General features: G+C 41.3%; 3 protein-coding genes across 7 annotated transcripts; 1 reads left to right on the plus strand and 2 right to left on the minus strand.

Moving 5' to 3' along the window:
* Nucleotides 1-576: 576 nt before the first annotated feature.
* On the minus strand, nucleotides 577-10,948 carry eef1db (eukaryotic translation elongation factor 1 delta b (guanine nucleotide exchange protein)). Of its 4 annotated transcripts, XM_069680014.1 has the most exons (10): nucleotides 10,864-10,937; nucleotides 7,480-7,537; nucleotides 5,330-6,609; nucleotides 4,730-4,847; nucleotides 4,368-4,439; nucleotides 2,345-2,438; nucleotides 1,475-1,587; nucleotides 1,160-1,369; nucleotides 859-1,053; nucleotides 577-708 (listed from the first exon to the last, which is right to left on the minus strand). In XM_069680014.1, exons 3-10 carry the CDS (start codon nucleotides 6,607-6,609, stop codon nucleotides 670-672), a joined length of 2,121 nt encoding a protein of 706 aa, XP_069536115.1. In that variant the 5' UTR covers nucleotides 7,480-7,537; nucleotides 10,864-10,937; the 3' UTR covers nucleotides 577-669. The 4 variants fall into 4 exon arrangements, with proteins under 4 accessions (XP_069536115.1, XP_069536118.1, XP_069536117.1 ...); XM_069680017.1 differs by lacking the exon at nucleotides 5,330-6,609; XM_069680016.1 differs by lacking the exons at nucleotides 5,330-6,609; nucleotides 7,480-7,537 and having other exon boundaries at nucleotides 10,864-10,948.
* A 1,621-nt stretch (nucleotides 10,949-12,569) lies between these two features.
* pycr3 (pyrroline-5-carboxylate reductase 3) lies at nucleotides 12,570-19,593 on the minus strand. Of its 2 annotated transcripts, none has more exons than XM_069680117.1 (7): nucleotides 19,508-19,593; nucleotides 16,399-16,492; nucleotides 16,250-16,314; nucleotides 15,308-15,487; nucleotides 15,005-15,217; nucleotides 13,044-13,136; nucleotides 12,570-12,951 (listed from the first exon to the last, which is right to left on the minus strand). In XM_069680117.1, the coding sequence occupies exons 2-7, from the start codon at nucleotides 16,484-16,486 to the stop codon at nucleotides 12,754-12,756; spliced, it is 837 nt and encodes a 278-aa protein (XP_069536218.1). In that variant the 5' UTR covers nucleotides 16,487-16,492; nucleotides 19,508-19,593; the 3' UTR covers nucleotides 12,570-12,753. The 2 variants fall into 2 exon arrangements, with proteins under 2 accessions (XP_069536218.1, XP_069536217.1); XM_069680116.1 differs by lacking the exon at nucleotides 19,508-19,593 and adding an exon at nucleotides 18,691-19,348.
* A 1,358-nt stretch (nucleotides 19,594-20,951) lies between these two features.
* On the plus strand, nucleotides 20,952-25,611 carry bmb (brambleberry). Its single transcript, XM_069680516.1, has 12 exons — nucleotides 20,952-21,209; nucleotides 21,672-21,800; nucleotides 21,883-22,068; nucleotides 22,148-22,370; nucleotides 22,663-22,779; nucleotides 22,883-23,062; nucleotides 23,327-23,533; nucleotides 24,446-24,596; nucleotides 24,712-24,773; nucleotides 24,882-25,009; nucleotides 25,101-25,222; nucleotides 25,326-25,611. The coding sequence occupies exons 1-12, from the start codon at nucleotides 20,952-20,954 to the stop codon at nucleotides 25,453-25,455; spliced, it is 1,893 nt and encodes a 630-aa protein (XP_069536617.1). The 3' UTR covers nucleotides 25,456-25,611.
* The last annotated feature ends 160 nt before the right edge of the window (nucleotides 25,612-25,771 follow it).

The raw sequence follows: 25,771 nt of genomic DNA on the forward strand, positions 1-25,771 counted from the left end.
CTGAGAGCTGGGAGGAAGGCCATGGAGAGACTTAAAAGTAATCAGTTAAATGAATTCTAAAACATACTGGGAGCCAGTGTAAAGATGCTAGAACAGGAGTGATGTGGTCGTATTTTCTGGTTCTGGTTAAAAGCCTGGCAGCTGAGTTCTGTACAGTTTGAAGTCCATCGATGGATCTTTGACTCAGCAGGTAAAACGGCTGTTACAGTAATCGAGGTGTGATGATATGAAAGCATGTAAAATCGTCTCTGTGTCTTTAAAAGTTAAAATAAAGTGAATTTTGGAGATATTTATTAGATGATAAAAACACAATTGTACAAGTTGTGTGCAGATGCCAAGATTCTTGGCGACTGGTTTGATGTGATCCAGTAGGGGACCAGCAGATGGCAGTATTTGCTGTGTCATGTGCTGTTGTCCAATTAAAAGTATTTATGTTTTGCGTATGGATGAATTTATTAGAACTGGTCAGGTATCGGAATCGCTTTCCAAATGATGAGAGAACATTGGTGTTATTTGGGTGAACTTTGAAATCTCACACAAGATGTCCGTTTGTCAAACATCAAGACAGACAACAGCTTCAGTGCAAGAGTTGGGTTTATTGTTATTAACCGTTGACACAATCAGCAGAGAAACAAGGCATGACAAAAGACACAAAGAGACACACTGGAATCAGATCTTGTTGAACGCTGCTACGTCGACACTCTGGATCTGAAACAGAACAAAAAGAAGAAACTTTAGTAAGTTAAGCTGCCAAACCTGCGATGTCAAATGTCCTCTAGGCTCTCTCTAAACAGACACCACGATTTCAGACGGTTTGTCGAGTTACTGCTTTAAGTACAATCTTTTCAGAGTGCTTACATAGTCTTCAAACTTGGTGATTTCCTCCTCCAACATGTCCGTTCCCACCTTGTCGTCCTCCACCACACATGCGATCTGGAGCTTCTTGATGCCGTAACCCACAGGAACCAGTTTGGACATGCCCCATAACAGGCCGTCAGCCTGCACCGAGCGCACACACTCCTCCAGCTTTGCCATGTCCGTTTCATCATCCCACTACAAAATGAGGAAGAATATAGGTGTCAGTATCCACCTGTAAAAAGGAATAAAGCCTGTTTTTTATCTTCAGTTTGGGACTTCTGTAGGAGAGAAGCAGACTCACAGGTTTGACATCCAATAAGATGGAAGACTTGGCGATGATGCTGGGCTTCTTGGCCTTCCTCTCTGCGTACTCTTTCAACCTCTGCTCTTTGATTTTCTCTGCCTCTTCGTCGTCATCATCGCTTCCAAACAGATCGATATCATCGTCATCGTCCTCTTCCTCCTCTACCTTGTTAGCCGGGGCGCTGGTCTTCTGCTGGACTGTTGTGCCCTGAAAGCAATCAAATGCTTACATAAGGGCCTATGGTAAAAGAAGTCCAGGTAAATGAAATCACCGGACGCCTGACTTGATGAAGAAAGTTTAATGTGAACTTACATTTGTGTAGGGAACTGAAGCAGCGGGAGCCGGGGTCACGGCCACAGGAGATTTCTCCAGAACTGATACTCGACACTCCAGTTTGGAGAGAGCAGCCCGTAAACCTTCCACCACTAAAGAAACAGGAGCAGAGTCGATGAGTCTCACACGATATTCATGATTCAAGATGAAAGAAAAACATGCAAAGGCAGCTGCATTGGAGAAAGGAGGGGAGACGATGATTTCAGTAAATTATAGTTATGAGTATCATAATTTTTTATTAGCTTGGATAAGATTTAGCGTCAATACTGTAATCATGCAGCGCAGGGAGGACATCGGTCTGCATCTCTCTCTCTCATGCTCTGCCCCTGACTCAATAACATCGCGATCTGTCCGTATTTCCGTGAACTTTTATAAAACATAAAAATCTCCACATGCAGTAGATGAGTTGAGCCGGAGGTCCGTCTCGACACGCTGTCATATGTCCACATGCTGTGTCGTTCATATATTTCACTGTTAAACACAGAGCTGTAGGAGCATCAGGCTTCACGATCAAACAAAGTTTCATATCACGTGATCGCTTCACTCCGAACTCGGAGGAATTATCTTGCACTTAGGTGGCCTGCCAAACAGTTTTTAAAGAATGTTGTTTGTAATGATGGAAGAGAGAAAAAAACTGCAGAGCCGTGTGCTTGAGAAGCTGGGCTCCAAAATGTTTGACATTTTTAACTTGCAAGTGATCTATTGAAGTCATTGTGGCAGCACTATATGTGACGATTACAAACTGCCAACGGTGGCTCTAAAAATACTCAAAAGACACCAACTTAGCTCTCAAGCTTGTTAAGGAAAGAAAAAGCATCCATATTTTTCAAAGTGGACGAACAAAGCTACCTTTGTTTAAGCTGTGGTTCTCCAGCTCCAGGCCCTTGATGCGAGAGACGAGTTCCCCTTGATCAGCGGCACTGCTGCTGCTCTGCTGCGGCTGCTGCTCCCAGTAAAGACACAAACAGAGGGGGGAAAAAATCAACACAGTTTACTGACAGCAACATCTGAAAGCCAAACCAGCGAGCGAGTCCTTTGATAAAACCCAGGACTATTTAGCAGACTCGTATGTGAACACACAACACACAGCCAGTGTCTCCTCTCAGCAGCATCTACAGCCACACACAGGAACACGGGAGCCTGACAGAAATATCAGTGAAAAGCAGCTACTTGGATTGGGTTTGCAACACTCCACACACAAAATATCAACTAAAAGCTAAAAAAAAGCTACGATAAAGGTTGAACTCTAATGAGCTGGAGCGTGGTTGGTGAGCAGGGGGCTTCGGGGACACACAAGGCTGGGGCGGCACTTACAAACTGGGACTGTTGGCTCAGGGAAGGTTGACCACACCCTCTGTTACACAGTGTAGACTTCAGCTGGGGACAGGAGGGGGTTTCATCAGAAATAAGGGAGGGAGGAACACAACTGAATGAAGAACATGCTGCTGAAGGAGGACAAGCAAGGTAACACCATCGAGATGGGAGGTGCCATGGTAACATCTCCACCTGGGCGTCGTGCCTATGTATAATAACAGACGCCCAAGCACATCTTCCTGTTGTAAATATGGTAATGTATTCTTCTGAATGTTTCAATAGACAGAAAATGGCCTTCATTACAGATTCTGAAACATGTTGAATCGGATCATTGTAAGCTAAGTGGTGACAAAAAGAAAACAAACCATATTTACATGTACTTTCCTTTCCAAGCAGGTTTATCCCAAATGTAATGTTAAGGTGATCAACAATACATGTTTCAAATACACAAATAATCTCATGACTATCAACATGTAGACAGGAGGGTTAGACCCTGGCTGCGTCCTATATACCTGTGCGCTCAACATACTGTACATACACTGTAAATGCAGAGAGAGGTTTGTTATTGTCTTATTGTATTTTACCTAAACAATGGCGCTATGAACTAGCTAAAGCTTTGTCAGGGACATGCGCCGTCATGATCAGAGGTACAGCCGACAGCCTCACAACAATCAACGTTAAAGTGGTAATCTCAAAGATCTCAGTTTAATTTTCTTTGGCGGCACCTGTGGTGATAAACGGTAACTACAGGAGCACACTTCCCAGATATCCAGACAGTGCTGCATGTGTGACGTCCACGGTTGGCTCCGGTTGTAACTCTTGATTTTCCTGGCTGACGGTCGCTTTCCTTTTCAGACTGTTTGCTTCATCTGAGCGTCGAGTTTGTTTCTTCTTCTTTGGATTTTCACTTCTTGTTGAAGTTGTATCTGTAGTCATCCATCTTTTCTTTGTTTGTTCAGCCATAGTAGATTACTGTTTACTCGCAACACTTGCAGAGAGCGGAAAAGCAGCCGCTTAGCTCCGCCTACCCCCTCTGGCAGACCAACCACTGCTGGGTGATGGAAAACGCGTCACTAACAGCCAGTCTGTAATACTGCAAATGCAAAGGCTTTCATCAGTGGGCCATAGGCTCAGTCACCATTGTGTTAACTCATTTGGCGATAGATTGTGACTTAGGCATTTATTTAAATGCCTAAGAGATTATTACTTTAACGTGGGCTGAGCTCACATACTGCATCGGTAGATAGCAGGATTGCAAACTCAACAGATGGTGGGCTATCAGTGGTGTTTTAAATGTGTTTCAGATGAAAATAAATTGTGTTGAAATAACTTGTAAACACGTTTAAAAAGCTTTGAAAACCTTTTTCCCCTAGAACCAGACTGCGACTTATATTCCAGATTTTATGGTAAGCATTTCCTGTGCACAGACTTAAAATGTCCAAGATGATCCCACTGTCCTCATTTTTAAAGCAATGTGCTATAATTGAAGAGCACAGTTCCTGAGGATGAGTGGAGCATGAGAGATAAGAGGCAGGTGCCGCACACGGCATGTACTTACTCCTGCTAGAGATTTCTGGATGTTCTCCCGGGCCCGAGCAATGTCTTGCAGAATGCTGTTGGCTCCAGCATCCTAGAAGAAGATACATACAAGTCAATGTTGAAAAACCCTTTGCTTTGTAACATTTCAGCATTTTAATCTTGTAAATATGCCCATATCTCTCCTTGTCTCACGCTGTTTTTGAACCAGTGTGGAGAGGTTGCAACAGGCTCAAGATTAATTACCACTGTTCCTTTCATACTTAAGGAGAAAACTGTTGGATTAGCAAAAGAAAGTCGCACAAAAGAGAACTTAGAATAAACAAATACTGACATGACAATCAAAAAATAAGACAAACTGAGACTCTGAGGCGGTGTGTGTACCTGAGTTGGTTGTGGTGAGCCGTTCATGCGCTCGTAGAAGCGTCTCTCCGCCTCGTCGTAGCGAGGTTTGTCGAACCAGATCTTCTCCTGGGCCAGAAAGTCTGCTGAAGTCATGGTGCTACAGAGGAGAGAGCAAGGAAGGACAAGAGAGGGATGTATGAACAGGACACAGGAGGTCAGGGAAAAAGAAAAACAACATCTGTATTACTACTTATATTAACTATTCTTAATAAGAAAGTTACCCAGAACATTAGATTAATTAGCTGAATTAATTAATTAGTTTTTAATCATATGTTATTCTTTTATCTACACTACCCACAGACACATTACCCAAAGGCAACAACACAAAATAAACGTTAAATGAATTAAAGTTGGTAAAACGCAACGATGGTTCATACAAAAACATCCAGTCAGTCATTCAGGAAAACTTAAAAACAACCCACAAGGAATAAAGAATCAATGAACCAAGATGAAGTAAAAAACAAGACGAAGGAAAAAGAAAATTGTCCACGCATTCAACGCATGACAAGTGAAATAAATACGATGAAAGATGAAACTGAAACATCTGGAGCAGCTCCATTCTCCCGGTGTTTGTCATACTTGTCCCTCAGGGGGGCGCTGGAGGCCACAGACGCCGCTTCTGACCTCCGACCCTTCTTCACCACCACTGCTGCTGCTTCACTTCCATTGTAGCAATGAAAACGGCTCTCTGCAGCATCATACCGCCACTTGTCCAGCCACACCCGCTCGCTGTCAGGGTGAACGAAGTAGCGGACCCCTTCCCCCGTCTCTTCTTCTGTCTCTGGGACCTCTGCTGGCTCCTCTTCCTCCTGAATTGGAAGCAGAGCGTGGAAGACTTCGGCTTTGCCCTGCAAGACCACCCGTTTCTCCTCCACCACTACTTCCTCCTCTGCTTCCTCCTCCTCCTCCTCTACAAGGCTTTGAGGGTGGTCGCTACTTCTAGAAGTGGAGGCGCAGCTGGAGCGTTTGGAGGAATTGTTCCCATATAGATTCTGGTAGAAAGTGGCTTCGGCGCGGTCGTACAGCGGTTTCTCCAACCAGACGTCTCTCAGCAGCTCGACTGGGATGCGGGGAAGTCCGTTGATTGACTGTCGATTGGTTGGTGTAACAACTGCTTGTTGGACGACAGGTGTTGCAGGAGTCGGGGCTAGAGACTGATACCCTTCATCAGGTGTTCTTGGTGCGATGGAGCGATTAGGTGGAGGAGGGAGGTTCAGAGAGTTAGGAATCGACGGCTGCACGGATACTTCAACAAAGCGGCGTTCTGCTTGGTCAAAGGTTGTCTTGTTCACCCACACGGCCTGGACGACATGATGGCAGGCTGTCTGATCACTATGGTGGCACACCGGTTCTGAGGAAGATGGAGCCGCAGTGGATGGAGAGTTTGAGTGCTTCCCTGAGGCTGGAGGTGACCGGTTTGATGGGGCGGTTCCATTGGAGGAGCTCGCCAACCAACACTGGTAGAGGCTCTCGGCGCGCTCGTACATGCTGCGCTCAAACCAGACGTTAGCGCACTCAGACTGCAGGCCAACCAGCCCAGCGTGAGGGTCCGACGGCTGGCTGGTCCTTCTGTTTGGTTTCTCTTCCTCCTTGGTTTTACTTTCAACAGTCCCTTCTGGCCGACTTTCAGGATTGGATGAGCGTTTCTTGCGGCGGCGGCTTTTCCCACTGCGCTTTCCATCTCCGTTCAAGCTGCCGCTCTCTGGGGACGATGACTCTCCATTTCTTTGACCTGATTCAGTCTTGTTCCTACGCCCCTGTGCTGCGTTCACTGACCGGTCCACCGGACAACGGCCGGGAGGCTGATCGTGCTCCGACTGATCCAATGCAGAGCACTGGGAGATCTTCTTAGACATCATCTTTGATCCGTAGCAGAAAGAAAACAGAGAATAACAGGTACAGGCTTTTGGATTAGTTAGAGGGACGCAGGAAGGTTTAGAGACACAAAGGGATTAACACATTTATCTGTGTCAAATCTAACTTTTGCTTTGTTACATAGACACATGACAATACACCACAAAATAGGATCTACAAATGAGTCCCAGAGACGTGAGTAGACAAACAGGCATGCAGGAAATTAGAAGAAACCCATGCATATAAACTACAAAGTTTAGTGAAGGTTTTGACAGGGTTTTAGTCTTGCTGCTACGCAATGATTTCCCAAACAAACAGGTACATTTGACTTACAGCCCAACATTGCTTTTAAAGACATGACTCGGGTGAAAAAGTTGTCAAAGTTGACAATGGCTGCTTTCAAGTTCATTATCAAAATGCAACGGTTAAATAGCTCCACAAACCCTCAGAGGAAATTAATATATCATGCAATTTTTTGTGTTTCTAGTAAATTTTCCAATGTCTTACAACACTTAACATAGTTATTTTCAAAAACTATAAATACGGGCTTTAAAATTAGACACTAGACCTTGACAAACACAATGACACGAGAGCATTCAAAAAAAGAAAAAAGGTTGGACAATTCTCAGGCAAAATGTTAAAACGTGTGAATAAACAAAACAACATGCTCGTGCAAGCAAACTAATTAACTCAGCAGGGTATGACGTTGCACTTTTCTGTTGCAATACAGGAAATGCGTTCCCTTGATGTTTCAACATGTGGATTTCAGTAATATTGAATTCAACTAATAGAACACTGAAAAAGGATTTGAACACTGTTTCGGGAAGGCATTTCCTCCTTAATGTAGATAAAAAAATTTCAAGCTCTTAACTCACCTTCCTCTGTAAATGTGTTGAGCTTAAACTAGTAACAGAGTCAAATGCTCAACACGTTCTTTTCATCCAGTTAACCGCAAGCCGTTAAAAAAAAGAAATTTAACAATCACCATCTTGCAAAACAATGAAACTGATACAAAGGGGTTTAACTGTGGGCCACAGGCAAACAAAACAAGGTAAATGTCAACGTTACAAAGGAATACTCACTTGTCAAATTCTGAGTGCAAGATGAGGGAAAGAAGCTACGTGTTAAATATTTCTCTCAGTAAACCACTCAACCTGACACTCCATATTCCAACAGCTTTACACAGTTACCCCTTAAGTCTAGGAGGATGACTAATATGGAAAAACCTTGCTAGGGGGAGTTGTGTTAAATGTCAGAGCCTTCGATTTCAACAAGAACTTGGATGCATCTTAGAGCTTTTCCCGTTTGTACGATTTTCCCCTTCAATTCAACTTGAAGGCACCAGGGACGTTTTTTTGTCCCCATCATTGTTAAAAATGTTTCTTTTCTGTTAAAGTAGTTCCATCAAAAATCCTGACATCCAATAAGATAATCAAGACATTAGTGGTGATATTAAAACCAAGATTACAGCTCGCTTGTACGCAGACTAGACTTCACTGGTGTTTTTGGAGCCTAGGGACAATGATTCGACCCGGGGAACATATTTTGTGGGTTCCATGCTATTATTATTATTAATTGGCCTTCCTCATTGAAGCTGTGGACATAACACAAGAAAGTAAGAGCTGTCAAGTGTATTACATGTGGTGGACTGTTACAGTTCTACTCAATTAAGACACACTTTGCAGCAGCTCAAGTCACAACTGCTAAAAATTAGGGGCAAGAAAATTTATGAAAATAGAAATCTTTAACATTTATAAACATTATTTATTTGTAATTTATACTATTTAGAATATTTAATGTTTAAAAGCAGATAGATATGAACAATATATTGTATAAGAAATGATAAAGGTTAAGCGGGAGAAGTAGCCTACTTTTAGAAGTAACTTTTATTTCAGGGTTTGTCGGGTCAGGTCAGGTCAGGTCGGTCAGGAAATAAACTGGTCAGGTATATCTATATTTTTTTTATGATCAAATCCAGAGCAGACATTTTGCAGAACCATGAGCGACACTGGCAACTGTAAATGCATGTATGTGCCGGATTTCTTTGCCACATATTCTTATTTTCAGCATTCCCCTTGAATACTCCAATAATGCTGTAGTTCCATCTCTCAGTACTTTGTCTGCTGCTTGTCTGCTCACAGATAAATGAACTTATTATTTTCTTATTATTTAAGCAATCATAAAAAAGCTGGAGTGGGAACTGTAATTTATGCAAATGTTTAAACAGGAGGTAACAGCGAGCTATTTTAAGCAGCATATTAATAAACATTTGGTGCTCCAGCGAGTATTTCTGGCAGCAGAAGTGTGTGTGTAGGGATTGACTAAAAATAAACTACAGTGCCCATGTTTATACTAATGAAGGAACTTGCAACCCAGTGCAACAACATGGCTCACTGGTGTGTTATTAAGGCTGAGTAAACTGTTATCACGTCAAGTCTGCAAGGCTGCATGGCTTTAAGAGCCACTGATAGAGAGGCCTTGAGACTAGAGCTGATACTTTTATGTTTCTTTACTAAAATATGGTTTAATATTTCTTGCCGAGATGATTTCAGTAATTGTTTTATGCATTCATAAAAATATATTTTGTCATTTATAGTCATTACAAGTAAACTACAATGTCAAGCCTATAAGATGAGTAAATTCTGTAATTTACCCCCCCCCAAGCGGACTCTCTGGAAGTCTGTCGAAGGTCTGCTTGGGGCCCTTTGTTGACTGGGCAAATTGTGGGTTTTAAAAGCCATGAGCAATCGCAGACATCAGGTCAATACACTCACAAAGTCCGGAAAACAGTATGGGGGGTGAAGCACGGGAATTTGGAGTGAGCCAAATCATTTTTCGGTAACAAGAAATATCTTTAGACACACAGACAATCGTTGTTGTGGGATCATTTCATTGTTAGCTTGGTCTTTTCGTGGGATATGATGGTAATCAGGGCTGTAGCTGATTACTTTAATTACAGATTTATATGTCAATTATTTTTTATGATTGGTCCAACAGGAAAAAACCTACGATGATGAGGGCTTCAACTAACCATTATTTTCATTATCTATTAATCTGCCCTATATTTTTATTATTAGCCAGTTAATCATTTAATCTATCAATGTCAGAAAGTTTAAAAAAAATCCCATCACATCAATCGAGAGCCCAAAGTGACGTCTCCAAGGAATTTAATTCAGAAAATGACAAAAATGTTCCCATTTCCAATGATTAGCCTAATCGTTGCACCTGTAATGATGACATCATTCATTTCTTATTTTGTCCACAACTAACAGATAATCAATTTACCCAGAGAACAGAAAAGCAAGATTATTCAAACGTGTTAAACTGAAATTAGAGAACGCAGACATATTTGTCTTATAAGTTGACAACTCTCAACATTCACGTTCACTTATTTCAAATTTCAAGTAACCCTAAAAAAGTATCTAATATCTTGTCTCCTGTTCTCAGCACCTTTGAGTACTGCTGGCTGATGTAATGAAATACATGTTTTATCCCATTGACACATAAGGGGCAAATTTAGCTGCTGCACAAAAGGGTCAGATGCTGGAAGAGTGGGGTATAGTCCCCAAGGCAGATGCTTAATTTACCATTGATAATTACACCACTAAATTGATTTTCATTTCTGAGTTTATATACTGTTCCATCAGCACAAAAGGACTAACTCATCCTCGAACCCAAATCTGAATTTATCAGGTTAATGGAGATATGCTCTTTCAGAGACTTTAAACTTCAAACACAACTTTCACTTAAGAGTGATACATATGTAATATGTATTCAGAAAAGCCTGTCGTGCAAGATGTCACACAATGAAAAGCAAGTTCAAACCCTTCAGCGCAGCTGTCATCATCAAAAGGTGTGCCATGCTAACCTTTTAGCCATCTCTCATCTTAGAAGTAGCTAGGACGAAATTATGTCAGTGGGTGGTTAGCCTTTAATAGGACACCGAAATAACGGTGCGTATCTTAATAACACTACATTATTAGTTTTCATTTTGACTTTTGTGCTAAAATGTCATTGTAGGTATAAGAGCGGCCAATGAAGCCGGTGTCTAGCCGGCGTGACAGCCGCGTTAGCATTAGCACTAGCGTTAGCTCTCGCAAGCTGTCCCATTCAGCTAGCTAGCCGTTTGCTAGCCTCGGCTAACACAAGCTGTACAACACTGAATATTCATACATTTCACAAATATGTCGTTTTGTTGAATCCCAACAGTAATCCCCAGAATGAAAGCACGACTGTCAGTCAGCGTTAACGTTACTTACTGCTGTTTAATTTGTCTTTTCGGTGTGAAACCAGGCCGGTGGATGAAACGTGCTTCTCCAGCCGTGAGTGACAACGGGAAGGAGGAAGAGGTGGAGGAGGAGGAGGCAAGGAGCAGCGGTGATCCTCAGAGAGGATGGGGGAGGGGGAGTTATGAATCATTAATGTTGCCTGGTGCCCCATGTTAAACCTAATGTATTGTCGACACTCAATAACAGGGTAAAATAAGATTTATAAGCAATGACCTCCAAGGGTCATTTATTACAGTAGGTGTTTTACATAATTTAGACTAGGATGAATTCGCTTTAAGGAAAACTTTCTGCCAGGTTCAACCTTTGTCCAAGTGTGACAAGCTTTTACTGTTTATGACATTTTATGTGTTGCTGTAAAACTTTACATATTTCCTCAACTCTTACACTTGATAGTGTAGTGCCAGATGATTTATTGGGGTCATAGCTTTCTTCCAAGGGTCCTGTGTTCACTAGTTTTGTAAAAAAAAAGATTGGTAAGGGCTATCTTTGCAGGTAAAATCGCAAAAGAACAAAGATAAATGGATATTTCAAATGCAGCTTGATTGGTAAACATCTATCTGGCCGTTTTTGAGATATCAATGGATAAAGTTAAGAAAACCTCTTGCCCATAAATCTGTGCAGGTTTCAAGGAGTATGTAAAATAAAGACAGCTGGGCCCAATCTATGAGCTAATAAAGATCATGGTATGTAATCAAAAGTCCCAGAAGAGCTACTAAATGTATGGTGTGGTAAGATAACAGATGTAATAAAGGATTATTTTAATAATTGGTTATTTTTCCAATTATTTTCTGGATAATTATTAACTTTTTGTCAAACAAAAAAAGTTTCTTCGATACGCTAGTTTTCTCTGGTCAACAGTTCAAAACCTTAAAGTATTGGTTTATAATCCAACCATCACCATCATCTTTTTCTGTGTGATCCCTGTATCTTTGAATTTTTTACCATTTATTTACTTAATGAGAATTCGGGCTGCCAAAGACCAGTTTACACCTGAATTTTAAAACCTAAAAAAAGATCTGGACCCAGGCAGTAAGACCTCAGCGCCCCTTTAATACAATTTAAGGCAATGCACAAAGGGAGCCGGTTCACATGACACTTTATGAAAACCCCTTATACACACTTGGCATCGTAGATTCAGTCAGCGTCTAGATCTACACCTGGGACAGCTGCACAACCAAGATAATCCTAAATTATCTGAAATTAAAGTTTGCTGCTTAACTTGGCCATACATTAAAAATAATATTTTGTCATAACTAATTAAATACATCCACACATTTAACTTTCATTCTGCATTCCACATTACATGCACATAATAAACCAATCTTTTCTGTTCAGGCTTTAAGTCAAAAATAAGTTGCTTTTTGGACTCTTGTGATGCTACAGTGAATATCGCATCATTGTTTCCTTCTATATTCAAGCTCACAGGCTGTAAAGGCCTTCAATAAATGTAACCAAAATAAATTGATCATCTTATATTGTGATCACAATTTTCACAACTATGGGAATAATCAAATTTGTGTGACACCTTAAGTGCATTACAGCCTGTATCAGCAAAGATTGGATTATTAGCCTGCATGTTAAAGAAGCCATTTATTCAAATAAATTACAAGGTCATGATCAAATAATTTACTTCTTAGTACCAATGTTGGGATTAGGCCAAAAATTCCTTTTACCTCACAACAAATCCTTCTGGTCAAAGAAATGAAAAAGAAGATCCACACTTGTTTAAGGGAAAACCAAATAAAAAAGTGACAAGTCCTGTTTTCTCTTTGTGTTCCGTTGTGATTGTTGGAGCCAGAATTTAAGTGTGTTGTGAGGCTCGAGTTCAGTCCATTGAGTGCTTATCAAAAAAGGCAAATGTCATTTCTTGCTTTCCGACTTTCTGCCGAGGTCCCTGGCTCGTTCTGTGGCAGACTCCACAGCGCTCATGGTCGCCGCCCTCAGGCCTCCCTGCTCCAGGGTGTGAAGCCCGTAGATGGTCGTCCCACCTGGGGTGCAGACCTCGGAGCGGAGCTGAGCCGGATGCTTCCCAGAGTCACGTAACAATCTCCCTGCACCCTGTAACCATTGAACAGAAGCCACATTAGTGACAGTGAGTTCAAACTTTGTGCTGGCATAAATAAAATTATCCACACAGACAATACTCTTACCAGAACAGTTTGAGATGTGATGCTGTGTGCCAGAGCACTCGGCATTCCCATCTTAACAGCTCCTTCTGCCAGGGCTTCAGCAAACAGATACACCTGCAGAGAGGGATCACATGAATCCCGATCACAAGGGCCCAGTTGTTCAAAAGTAATCTGATCGGATTTTGGATACAGGATTGGATCAAATCTTTAAAATGGGTTGTTCAAAAGAAAAAAAGGAAATCAGATTATATCTGGTAATCCAGTTTTGTTTTCATTTTGATTAAACCGCCAGAATGTGTTCAAAACTTTTGGGTAGGATTAGGATACATTTAATCCAAACAATTGGGACATTCAGAATGGATTTCAGGAATTTTTAATTAATGTATATTTAGTAAATGCTGTAGAAACTTATATTTTATGGTTGAGTTGCTGAGTCATTACAGTGTTATAGAAGTTATTTTCACTATTTCATAATCCACCATATAGCTGTCAATATCCAACAAAATGTACCTAATTTCAAACTTAATTGAACATTGTATATGAATCAATTTAACAGCAATGAACTTTTGATTCTAGCAGAAAAAAAAGAACCTTAACACTACAGGATTTAACAAAGTATAGAAAATGTCATGTTAAATGCTTTGCAGGCTATACGGCATGCCATATAATAACAAGTGTAAACAACAGTGTTAGCTACTGTCACCAGTTTGCTAATAGCATTTACTTCAAATAAATTACTTAATCTGAATCTCATTATCAATCAATGGCCCTTAACAGACCTGGTATTAACATGTAGTACTAGTACTTAGAGTGGTCAGCTCTAAGTACTAGCATTCACACTTTGCATTTCAATGCATCTCCAATTGCGTCTCCGGTGACCACTTGTGAACAGATCTCACTTTCCTGCTCTGTATGCAAATGAACACGGAGCCTCATTCACGATGGGGACTAACAGCACGGAGGCCCTGTTCACATTTCATATTACTCATCTGTCCTGTGTGATCCGATCACAAGTGTACAGCTCTAAGCCTGCAGTTCACTCCTAGCATTAACAAGCCCCTCGAATGCATCTTCGGTGACCACTTTCTCACTTTCCCGCTCTGTATGCAAATAAACACAGAGGCTCAGTCTCCTTGATTAGACTTATATAATAATATAAATATGAAGGAAAGTGTGATGCAGACTCACGGCACAGAGAGGGGGAGAGCTGCTGCGCACGAGCACAGAGGAAGGGAGCGGGCGATCGCGGACAAGAGTGACGACATGATATAAAACTTAGTTTGAACATGAAGCGTGATGCTCCTCCACAGCTCTGTGTTGATCAAATATATGATACACAGCAGACTGGAGTCGCTGTTAACAGCGACAGACGGACAGGCGGAAAGATCCGCACGATTAACACACAGATCCATGTTACGGAGCATCGGTCTCCTCCCCGCACTGCATTATTGTACTTTGTACATCATTGTACTATGATGATCGAAATGATTTTTATGAGACACAATGGAGAAATCAGACAGGAATGAAAGCAGAGGTCTGGGTGTGGGCTGTGCTTAATGTGGCCCAGGACACGTGCGCTCACACTACCAGACGTATGTGGATAAATGCGTCCCAGACCACCTCCGCATGTGGCCTGAGTGATGGGATCTGAATGCGTCTTCAATCCGTCCTGGGTGTGTTTAGACCTGTGGCTGTCCACTTGTGATCCATTCACAAAAACCACATGTTGATACCAGGTCTGAACAGCCTCAGAGAGGGGAGAGCTGCTGTGCAGGCGCCCAGAGGGAGGAAGAGAGGGAGTGGGTGAGTACGGACTGAAGTGATGACGTGAAATTAAACCGTTTGATCATGAATCCTGATGCTCCTCCACAGCTCTGTGTTTATCAGTGAAATATATGAACTACACAGCATATGGACATATGTCACCTTGTGATCCGATCACGAAAACCACATGTTAATACCAGGTCTGTTAAAGGCCTTACAAAAGCGACTCCGCTCCCGCTCAGTCCGGTGTGAATGTCGATCCAGGCCTCAGGTCCCTCCTCCACCAAACCACAGCGGTGCAGCAAGGAGCGAAGCAGAGCTCCATCCTCATGTTTTGCGCGGGATCCCCGTGCAAACAGCAGAGCTCCTTCCTGAACCAAACAGGGGAGGTTTGGCATCAGCCGGATGGTGACTGAATTTTCTGGCAGGATCTTGGAAATTAAAGAGAAAACAGGACAACATTACTCATCATATTTACTTTAAAATTCATGGTTGGTCAAGTGGTGGTCAAGTACACTCACCTCCTCCAGCGTTGCCAGGGTTACTCCTGCTGCTACAGACACAATAATGTGTCTGTCAGTAACGTATTGAGAGACTTCACTAAGAACTAGAGGAACCAGGTGGGGTTTGACTGCCAAGAAAACCACATCTGAGCCGCAGACCACCTCGATGTTCGAGTGAGTGACGGGAATACCGAGCTCCTGAAAGACAACGGGAGGGAAGTTACTGACCCAGATCCAGCTAGTGACACAAAATCGATCTAGACTAACAGGAAAAGATGAATACATAGTTCATCTTGTTTTTGACGATGTATGAATAAAGTATCTGAAAAAACTATTTTGATAACAAATATGTCATCATTTCTAAGCACACACAAACCCTAAATAATACCTGCTTTCTATCATTTTTAATCCAATATATTTAGATTAGCTACGGATGGTTGGGCAAAACAAGCTATTTTAAGACATCACCTTGGCCTTTGGGAAGTTGTGATGATGGTTAAATTAATATTTTTGGTTTTATTGTTTGTTGAATAAATAACGTATTGCATCAGCATGGCAATATAATGATCCTAATATGTTACTTTTTTTGTTTATTCTTTAACTTATCTATATATTTGTATTAAATTCAAATTAGTATATATATATATATATATATATATATATATATATATATATATATATATATATATATATATATATATATATAGAGAGAGAGAGAGAGAGAGAGAGAGAGAGAGAAATGTATGTAATACTTATATATGTATGAGACTTACTAACTTGTACCCTGCAGGCCTCTGTAGCCACAGAACATGATCAACATTAGAATAGAAAAGCTTGCAGGACAACCTCCCACTTACAAGGAACCAGATCTCACCAACATGAACTGTGATCCTAACAATGCCTGCTCTCTGTCCTGCAATCCAGCCCATCCAACCGAGAACAGAAAGAAAAGTAAAGCACCTGAAAGCGTCCCAGGTTCCTGGAGGAGGGTGCGCTCACTTTGACATTTACAGGAAGGACATTTCCTGTAAGAAGGACACACAAGAAGAGACTGTTAACACCTTAACATAAACCCTGTCGGCTGTTTCAACAACTCTCTCCTGACTCACCAGACAGGATGCCCTTTGCGATGCCGAAGGCCATGTTCCCTGCACCGATGAACCCGATCTTTAGCTGGGCGTCCATGTCAGGGTCCATTTTGATCTAAAGGAGAGAACAGATTCAAGAGTTAAACATCAACAACATGCCGCATTCAAGTTTAACAATTACCTTAAGACCAGGAGTGAGAATCACAAGACAACTACAACACAAAACTATGACACGTTTTAACCACACTAACAATGGAATTAGTCGATATCACACATTCATTAAAATTCTGTTACTGTAAAACTGCAAAAAATATTTACATCAGCAAGCAGAAAGTTTTTCTGCACCTTTTTTGATAATTTTGAAAACTGACATTTTTTAATCAAGCAATGTGCCAAATATTTAATCGCTTAATTCTAAAATATGAGGATTAAGGCTTTTCTCTGTCATATGATAGTAAATTTAAGTCTTAAGAGTTTTAACTGTTGTAGCAATTTTGATTACTTAATCTGAGCAAGATAGATGGCTTTTTTCACAATTTGCTCAGTCTTTACAGACAAAACAATCAATAGATAGTTGTAGTGCCAAAGACATCAAAATATCTTTGTAACTGAAGCAAATTTCTTTTTTTAATCAGGAATTAGTTGTATATAAATTAAATGAATTGAGATGCTTTGAATTTTGAGAGAACATTCGTAACTGTGTTCACCCTGCCTCTACTCTTAGCTCTTTTATAGTAAAGCAGCAACATGAACTAACTTAATGTGCAACTGCTCTCATGTAAATATCCCTAAAGGAGTTGAAGAATATCTCCTGACATAAATAAATATCATCTGACGCAAAGGAGAGAGACGCTTTCAAGCGTTACATCAAATTAAATAGAAGATCAACAGCCGTTTTCAAACCCCAATCTATTATTCATACACTTACAAGACAGCAGTAGATATAAAAATACTTTTCTGCGTGGCTTTGGGACTCTTATATCGCATGTGATCAATTGTGCCTGTGCACCAACACCATATGGTAACAAAGAGATGTATTGTGTATGGTAAATGTGTTTACATGCATGAAAGAAACCAGATTACTGTGGGAAATCTGGTTAAGGCAAGAAATCAGATAACGTGCACAATCCTGATCGACAGTTGGTCAGTAATCTGATTTCTCTCCCTGCCTTGCCTCTCATTGTATCTGCTGCCCTCATGCAGCCTAGTTTCCAAGTGCCAGGTCTTTTTGTTGTGCAACTGCATCCTTAATCCTCAAAAGAGTTTACAGGGCCAAGAAAGCTGGTTTCTGCAGCAGAGAGACTTAATCAGATTTATCCACCGAGCTTGTAATCTGATGTTCCAGAAAGCAGGTTACAGCTAAAGCTGGGAGTAAACAGATTTTATGATTCTCATGCAATCTAAGTTTTTAATATTTGGTAAATCATTTGCTTATGAATTTACTGCTTTAATCCATTTTCTGACTGTTAATAGCAAGTCTTGGTATTTTAACTGTTGGTAGGAAAAGAAAGTAACTTGGAGATGCAAATTTAGCCTCTAAGAGCTTGTGCATCAGCATTTTTTTTAACCCTTTTAGATGAAAAATGAAAAGACAATTGGTGAAAACAAACAAATGACCTGCAGATATTTAGAGAAAACATACTTGGGTTTAAGTACTAGAGTCAATTGAACTAAATTGCCAGGCCATTGGGTGCAACGAAAAACTAATGCAGTTTTATACAATTGCTCTGCATTAGTTTTTCACCTTATGAACTTTATGTTTTTTGTCCAAAAGCTGTTAATTCTTTATTTTATCTTAATTTTTTTTCTTTTCTTGATTGTATAGCACTTTGATGTGCATTTCTTGTATGAAAGGTGCTGTAAAAATGAAGTTAATTAATATTATCATGATTCACTTTATGGTACCCTGTTTAAATAAAAGGGCTAAATTACATTGACTGGCATTATACTTTGCTAGAAGTGTTTCTAATATAAACAAACAACTAGATTAGAAGGACTACAATAAACAACAACATGCCTTTGCTCACTGTAGCAAAAGACAAAAAATGTCACAGCAATGCTCCAAAATGACCAGTAAGTTGAATCAAATCTGACCATTAAAACTCCTGAAGGCCAGGTTTATTTCAGGACCGTTACATTTTGACTGCATTAGTTTTAGTTAGACGCAACTATGAATGAGTCTAAATCACATCAACCCAGAGACTTGTTCAGACACAAACTGGTAATGAATGCATGCATCTGGACCACACATGAACGAAATGAAACCACAGTTATGATCTGATGACTACATCGCACCCACGGTGTCACCCCTACAATTAAATCCAGGTTCAGGTTCTGAGGGGGATTGTCCGGGCAGGGCTGCGGCCAGTGCAGCACGGATGCACCTCCATCCGAGTCTTCAGTCATTTCATCATTCCTGTCAGAATGGACCCCAGGAACGACCAGGGGGTGTCTGGACTCCATGATAGCGACCATTGTCTTTTCATACCTCCACCAGCCTTGTATCTTAGTCGGGGCCGGGGAGTTTGGCTGTCTCTTGCACTTGTAATAAGCACTTTTGAGAAGTTTCCAGCGGAACTTTAACTGGTCCACAGATCTCTGGTAACCTGCCGCTGTCATTCTCCTGTGCGCCACTTTGAAGAGTTTAGTATTCCTCACTTTCCTACCGTCTAAGCACTTCTTCATGTCCAGCTCCTTGAGGATTTCCAGAAATAACTCCGTCTCCTTTACATCCCAATTCTGCTTCTTCATACCAGGGTCGTCCATTGTTATGGCAACGTAGCCTCGCGAGCAATAGAACGTTAGCCCAACGGTAGAATGTTCACACGGCTAGGTTGCTAATTTGGTGCTAGCATGTTTGCCGTGGAGCTTAAATCTTAGCCGTAAATAGCTGAAAATCGTGTCGATAAAATATTAATATCCTCCCTTAATACCAGAAGCACATCAGCTCTGCTGTTGCATCTAGCTAGGCATAGCGAGAAAATAATCCAGCACAGATTAGATTAGAAATACAATGCACGTGTGCCTTGTTGACTGGACAACCATAAACTAACACGGAGTGACATAAACACGATGTCAGGCGATGCTGTGAATAACACCGGCAAACGTTGATGGCAGGATATTTATTCACCTGTTGGTTTTCCAGTTTTGCTGATGTCCAAAAACTCAAACTGTCGTTAAATTTAATCTGTCAGTCAGTTTGGATACACCCGGAGAATCGACACCAACCAACCAGCTGAGGTCCAGTGAACTATCGATGGGTTTGTTTCTACCTCCATGCTGATGTGCCAGCCGGGCGGCGCCTTTAGCATCCTCAGTCACACATTCCGAACATGTTCCCGCATAGTAAACGTTGAGTTTACGCTGTGATATAAATCAAACACATCTCATATACGTCACCGCCAAAAATGCGAGTAATGCGATTGGCTGCGTCCTCCTCGTTTAGGGCGGAGAAGAGGTTGACACAAAAATTACCTGTCATTACTATCAGCTGTGTACCAAACACCCTCCTGCAAACGTTAAACAACAGGTACGTGATTTTAAAATAGATACAATGAGGGTTAATCCAGCGTGCATCCATTCGAAAGTTAATTATTTTGCAGTCTCTTTACTCGCACATATTGCTTAAACTAATGTTTTAAAAAGTGATGCAGTGTATTAAGACTCTTAATGGCTTTTTAAAAGTATTTTGCACACTGAAGAATAAGGCATGTGTGACAATCTTGTTCATTTCGCTGCCCGGTGTTAAAACAAGCAGAAAAAATACAATAAAAAGACGCTTTTGCCTTATTCTGAATCGAATATCGTCCTTTAAAATTATATTTTGCTGCGTCTTTTCCTCGTAAGTTAAGCTTTAAGTAAAAATAAGATTTGTACTTAATGATAACAGTAAAAACGATGTTGGGGAGCTTGTGCAGTGGAACAGACATGCCTGGGCAAGCCTCAGTGCTGTCCTCCGTTGAAACATATGAATACATTAATGAATTAAATATTTATTATCTTGTCGTGCAACGACTTTTGCACCATCCTGCTTGCTCAAACAAGACACCTTAAGTTCATATTTATGAGCCAAATCCAGAATGTTGCATTTACCGTTTCAATCAATCATTCAAACAAATCATTCAGTGGCTTTGTTTTTGTCGCCACCTAGCGGACATAATTTGCAGTTGCATTCTGTAGACTTCAGCTAGCTTGTACAGTGAGTGGATCATAGAAAATAACTGTTTTGGGAAAGTATATGTAAAAGTTGAATTAATACTAAGAGGAAGTGCAATAAACACCATGAGGTTGATATAAGTTAGGTGACACTTGGTCTGTAATGTAAAAAGTGTAAAATGCAAGAAAGATAAGATTCGGGTGTTGCAACAGAAACAAAGGTAATTGTTGTGTTTATCTTCCTAATGATCAAACTGGTTTATAGTGGAGAATAGACATTATTCAAGACCAAAAAATATAGCAACTTTCGAAAGTGTATGTAAGCATATTTTGCTGTTATTTAATGTTGCAAATTTTATGATTTAGGTCTCAAAAAACTGAATTATATTATTAATAATTTCCTATATTTTTTTCCAGGCATGGGTTTTCTCCTGATCCATCACCTGTGTTTCCTGTTGACCATCATGCTGGGCTATCAGTGTCCAGGTGTCAGCGGGCTGTTTGAGTGGCTGAGGCGGACGGAGGCTCCTCCAGCAGCAGCAGCACCACCTCCACCACCAGTAGCCCCAGCTCTTCTCGCAAAGGATGCTCAGTTTGAGATGGCGACAGCTGATGAGAAGTTTCTGGCTGATGCGAAGCATATGGAGATCAGCCCGTTAGACAGCTGCCATTATAGGGTACAATTGAGCATCTTAGCCTTAAAATTGACTGTTTCGTAGATGCAACAATGGCAAATTAAGACTTGTGTGTGGACTTGTATGATAATATCTTAGGTTGCAACTAACAAATACAGTGATTATTAATTAGGAACCTAAGGGGATGACCTCCAGTTGTAGGTTGTGAATATAAACAGTCTGGGAAACCTCAAAATATTACATTTATTAAAATGTTAAAAGCAGAAAGAAGCGGGGAAATGGTCACATTTGAAAAGTTGGATGTTTAAAATCTTTGTTAAAATTGTGGATTTTCAATCACACAACAACCTGAGAAAAATGTACGTCCTAAAAATGTTGAGAAACACTGCTTTAAATCTTTAAATTCAAATGTTAGCAGCCCTGAAAGCTTTGTTTACCTTAGTGGGGTTGAGTTCATTTCCACTGGTTTGCCTTCAACATTTGGAGCGCTGTCCTTTGTTGCAGGTGGTGGCCCGGCTGAAAGCGAGCTGTGACAGTCTCTCAGAGGAGCAGCTAGCAAAGCTGGGAGTCGTCCTGTTTAACTGCCAGTCAGAGTCGGAAGGGAGGAAAACGTACGCGTGTACGGACGAAATGGTAAAATAAAAAGGTTTGACAAAAATACGTTTTTGTTGTGGTTTTTGTGGAGCTCTATTAACATCTCAAGTTGATGTTTCAGACTATAAAAGAGTGCACAGCAGACATGGATTCAGACACATGGAACGCCTACCACATCGTGAGCAACAGAGCGCGCTCAGTTTGCTACGCAACTCGGCAGCAGCTCTTCAGACGCAGAGCGGAGCACACCGTCAACGCGCTCATCTCCACAGCCACAAACCAACTGGACGCCATGAAAGACCTGAAGGTACATTTCAGGTTTCTGCACAGCATGCGGCAAACAATCCGATCCTGTGTTGCTTTGATGACATGGTGTGTAATAACAGGAGGGCCAGAAGGAGCTGAGGGAGCTGACTGCAGCCTCCCTGGACAAGCTGCTGGACGGTCACAGCGCTCTGCAGGAACAACAGGGGAAACTGTACGAGGGTCAGGGGCAGATGGAGAGTTCACTGAGGGACAACCTGGAGCGTCTGGGCCAGGAGAAAGCCCTCATCGCCTCCGGACAGGAACTGGTAGCTCAGCTCATTCAGGGCATCACAAAGAAAATGGGTGAGAGTTTATGTGCTCCTCTATGTTTAGCCTTTTGTCTTTTCTGATGACATTTTATACTCGAAGGTCAAAGTTTACTTTAACATCAGTCAATGTCCTGAAAAAATCTCAGGAACCTGTGGAGAGAATTTAATTACATCCAGTCTGTTTTAATAATTTATCCATCCAAGACGAACGCAATCCACCATTGATTTGTGGACAATGCCCCCTCAAAATTAATTTAAACTCTCCAGTTAGGGTCACATGATGTAGTATGAAATGTTTATCCACTGCTGCCTGTCCTCCTTTTTAGAGAATGTGAGTGAGCATCTGCAGATCCAGGGCTCAGAGGTGCAGGACAGCCACAACGCCATCGTCAAAGACCTCTCAGACGTCAGACACCAAGCTCAGGACATCTACCAAAAAATTGGTAACAAAACAGAGTTTCTCGTGTAAATTCATCACAACATTTTAAAACTTTTGGATCAAATCAGTGTTATCTTTCTTTCTTTATTCCCCCTGTGTCTGATCAGACCACAGCATGGTGGAGTTCCTGCAGTACCAGGACCAGACGTCTCAGTACTACACTGACCTGATGAACAAAATGGAGCGCATGAACAGCACGCTGGGATTCCTGCTGCACTACCTGGATAACATGCAGAGCCGCATCGAGGAGAGGCTTCACATGATCCAGGGCTACCTGGGCTGGGCAGGTAAGATAGGCCTTCTATCATCTCATTTTCATGTAGTTTTAATAGATTAAATTATGTTTTATGTGATGAACAATGATTGATCATCATTTCAGTCATTAATCTAAGCATAAAACTCTTTACATTCTATGGTTCAAGGGTATTTAATTAGCAAAAGAAAAAATCTACCAAAATCATCCTCTGTAGTCATAAGAAGTCAGAAACCACATACATATTGCTGCTCCTTTCATGGATTAATATCAGCTGCCTCTGTTCTTGTGATTACAGGTTTGAGCCTGACAGCCATGTGGACGTGCGTTGCACACACAGGATACTTTGTCCTGTGTGCAGTCCTGCTGACGTTCCTGCGCTGTCCAGCTTTCTCTCGAGCGATGCTGCTGCTCACTGTCCCTCTGAACGCAGTCGCAGAGGTCAACCAGCAGCCGGCGCTGGATCTCACCGGCCTCAGCCTGCTGCTGCTCACGCTCTCTCTGGGTACGAACTTAAAGGAGCAATTCTCTCCTGAAAAAAGCCACTGTCAGTCAAAGCTGGTGTTCTCTGTAATCAATAGAAGCAATAATATTTGAAATTGGCGCCATAGCTGTGGAGAAAGTCGTACAAACAGCTCATGGTTTTGCCCATTCTACATTCCTACAACACCCAGCGTGCATAGCGCCACTCCCTCTGAAAAGAAAGGCGCAGCGAGAGACGCTGGAGTGAAATACTACCGTTTTCCTGTCAAGGACATTGATCGCTGCAGGCAATGGTTCAAGGCGGTACAGAATCCCAAATTAACGAGAATATACCGGTGGGTCGTCTAAAAAATCTTCAGGTCTGCAGTCTACAATTTAAACCTGACGATTTTGAACGAGTCATGACATCAGAGGCGGGCGTCCTAGATTGAGGAAGTGTAGTTTAGCGAGCTCCCAGGCCTCCGCCAGATGACGCGTTTTACGTAGTCTGGCGGAGGTTTTCTAGGGCCCATTGGAGAAGCGGATAGAGTCCTCCAAAGGCACAGAGTGAAATTGCTTTTTTTTTTTTTTTCAACCATAATAGCATTAGCTCCCCATAAACAAAACACACTCAAAACCCATCTATTTAAATCTGCTTTAAACCTATGATTTCTTTTTTTTAACTTCCTCTTACCTTTATATATACATATTTAACTGTAAGTCTTGTACTTTGTTTTTGTTTTTAATGTATTTGCTACTGTTCTTTCTTTCATGTAAAATGCCTTTGAGTACCTTTTTTTTAAAGCGCTATATAAATAACATTATTTATTATTATAATAGCATGATAGGACTGAGGTTGAAAATCGGTGAACTGACCCTTTAAGGCTTAAACCACGAAGCAATATATGTCTCCAACGTTCTCTTTGACTTGTTTATTTTACTTTCGTACCTGCAGGTCACTGGTTTGTGAATCAGTTGTTTGCCTGCTTCCAGTTTAGAGGTAAGCCAGCTGCACCTCTGCCGCTCGCCCCATGTGACATCGTGAAGCCACAGAAGCAACATGTGTCATCCTGTCACTCATATCCACCGTCCTCTACACCACAGAAGTGAGTCTAGTTTTTATTATCAATTATTTTTGTCTATAAAATATCTAAAATTGTCAAAATTATTGTAGGTATAATTTCCATTTAATGCATTCTGTCATGTTCTGTTCTCCTCCAGAGATGAAAAGGACGGCTTCCTGGAACAAGACGACCTGTTGAATCAGGACAGCTTCATTTCAGGTTTGAATAAACAGCACTGCACCTTTTGGAACAGCCAACCTTTGAAAAAGACTTCCAGCAATGCCATACCAGATTCATTCACTCATATTTTTATATCTTTGTATACAGGTGATCTTGGCCTATCAGCAGTATCTCCCCCTCACAGAAGGCCAATGCCGGAGTCCAGATTCATCCCGATTATAAGCACACCCAATTACTCAACTCCACGGCTCGTACAACAGACGGTTCTTTCAGCGGTGAGCAACGAGTAAATGTCATATAAAGGATACCTACAGATTTATTCTTCATCATGAATTATTAATACATTTGGTGGTCTTATTTTTTTAGGCTCTGGTTGATGATATCCCCCTGAGGAACCTGGGAGGTGTTTTTGATGCAGTGAACGATTCACGTGACATGGCGAACGACTCACGAAGTGCGAGTCCTGCACCGTCAATTGTCAGCAACAGGTCAGTGTTACAGACTTCCTGATCAAACATAACTGCTTTTAAACATGAGATGTAACTGCTACCGTCATAAGTCTCATTTTTCTCTCCCCCTTTCCTGTGGCAGCTCTCTGTCAGGACGTCAGCTGTGCAGTGGCATCACAAAAACGGGAAAAGCCTGTAAGAAGAGAGCCGTGCCGGGTCTGGAGTTCTGCAGAGTCCACGAGGGGGGGCTCACCTCCTATGTGCACTCCTGAAACGCTCCATTCTCCTCGTCTGTGTAATCTTTCTTTGCGAGAGGGCTTTCTCTGCAAAACACTTTTAAACTGTTATTGTAAGTTCTGCCTGCTTTGCTTTAACATCGGTTGATTATGAGCACTACACTTGCATATTTTATAACTGTACTTTTAGATTTTTATGGTCATGTCTTCACCTTTTGTCTTTTTAAGTTAATAAATTATTTCTTCTTTACCTGTGAGTCTGAAGCTTAATGCAATCACTACACTGACTTTCATAACTGTTTCCCAGTAACAAAGTGGACATCAAAAGAAAATAACAGGTATAAAATATTTA

The sequence above is a fragment of the Semicossyphus pulcher genome, unplaced genomic scaffold (genome assembly GCF_022749685.1).
Source record: "Semicossyphus pulcher isolate SPU_LCO1_2020_fin unplaced genomic scaffold, fSemPul1.0.p SCAF_4, whole genome shotgun sequence".
NCBI classification, from domain to species: domain Eukaryota; kingdom Metazoa; phylum Chordata; class Actinopteri; order Labriformes; family Labridae; genus Semicossyphus; species Semicossyphus pulcher.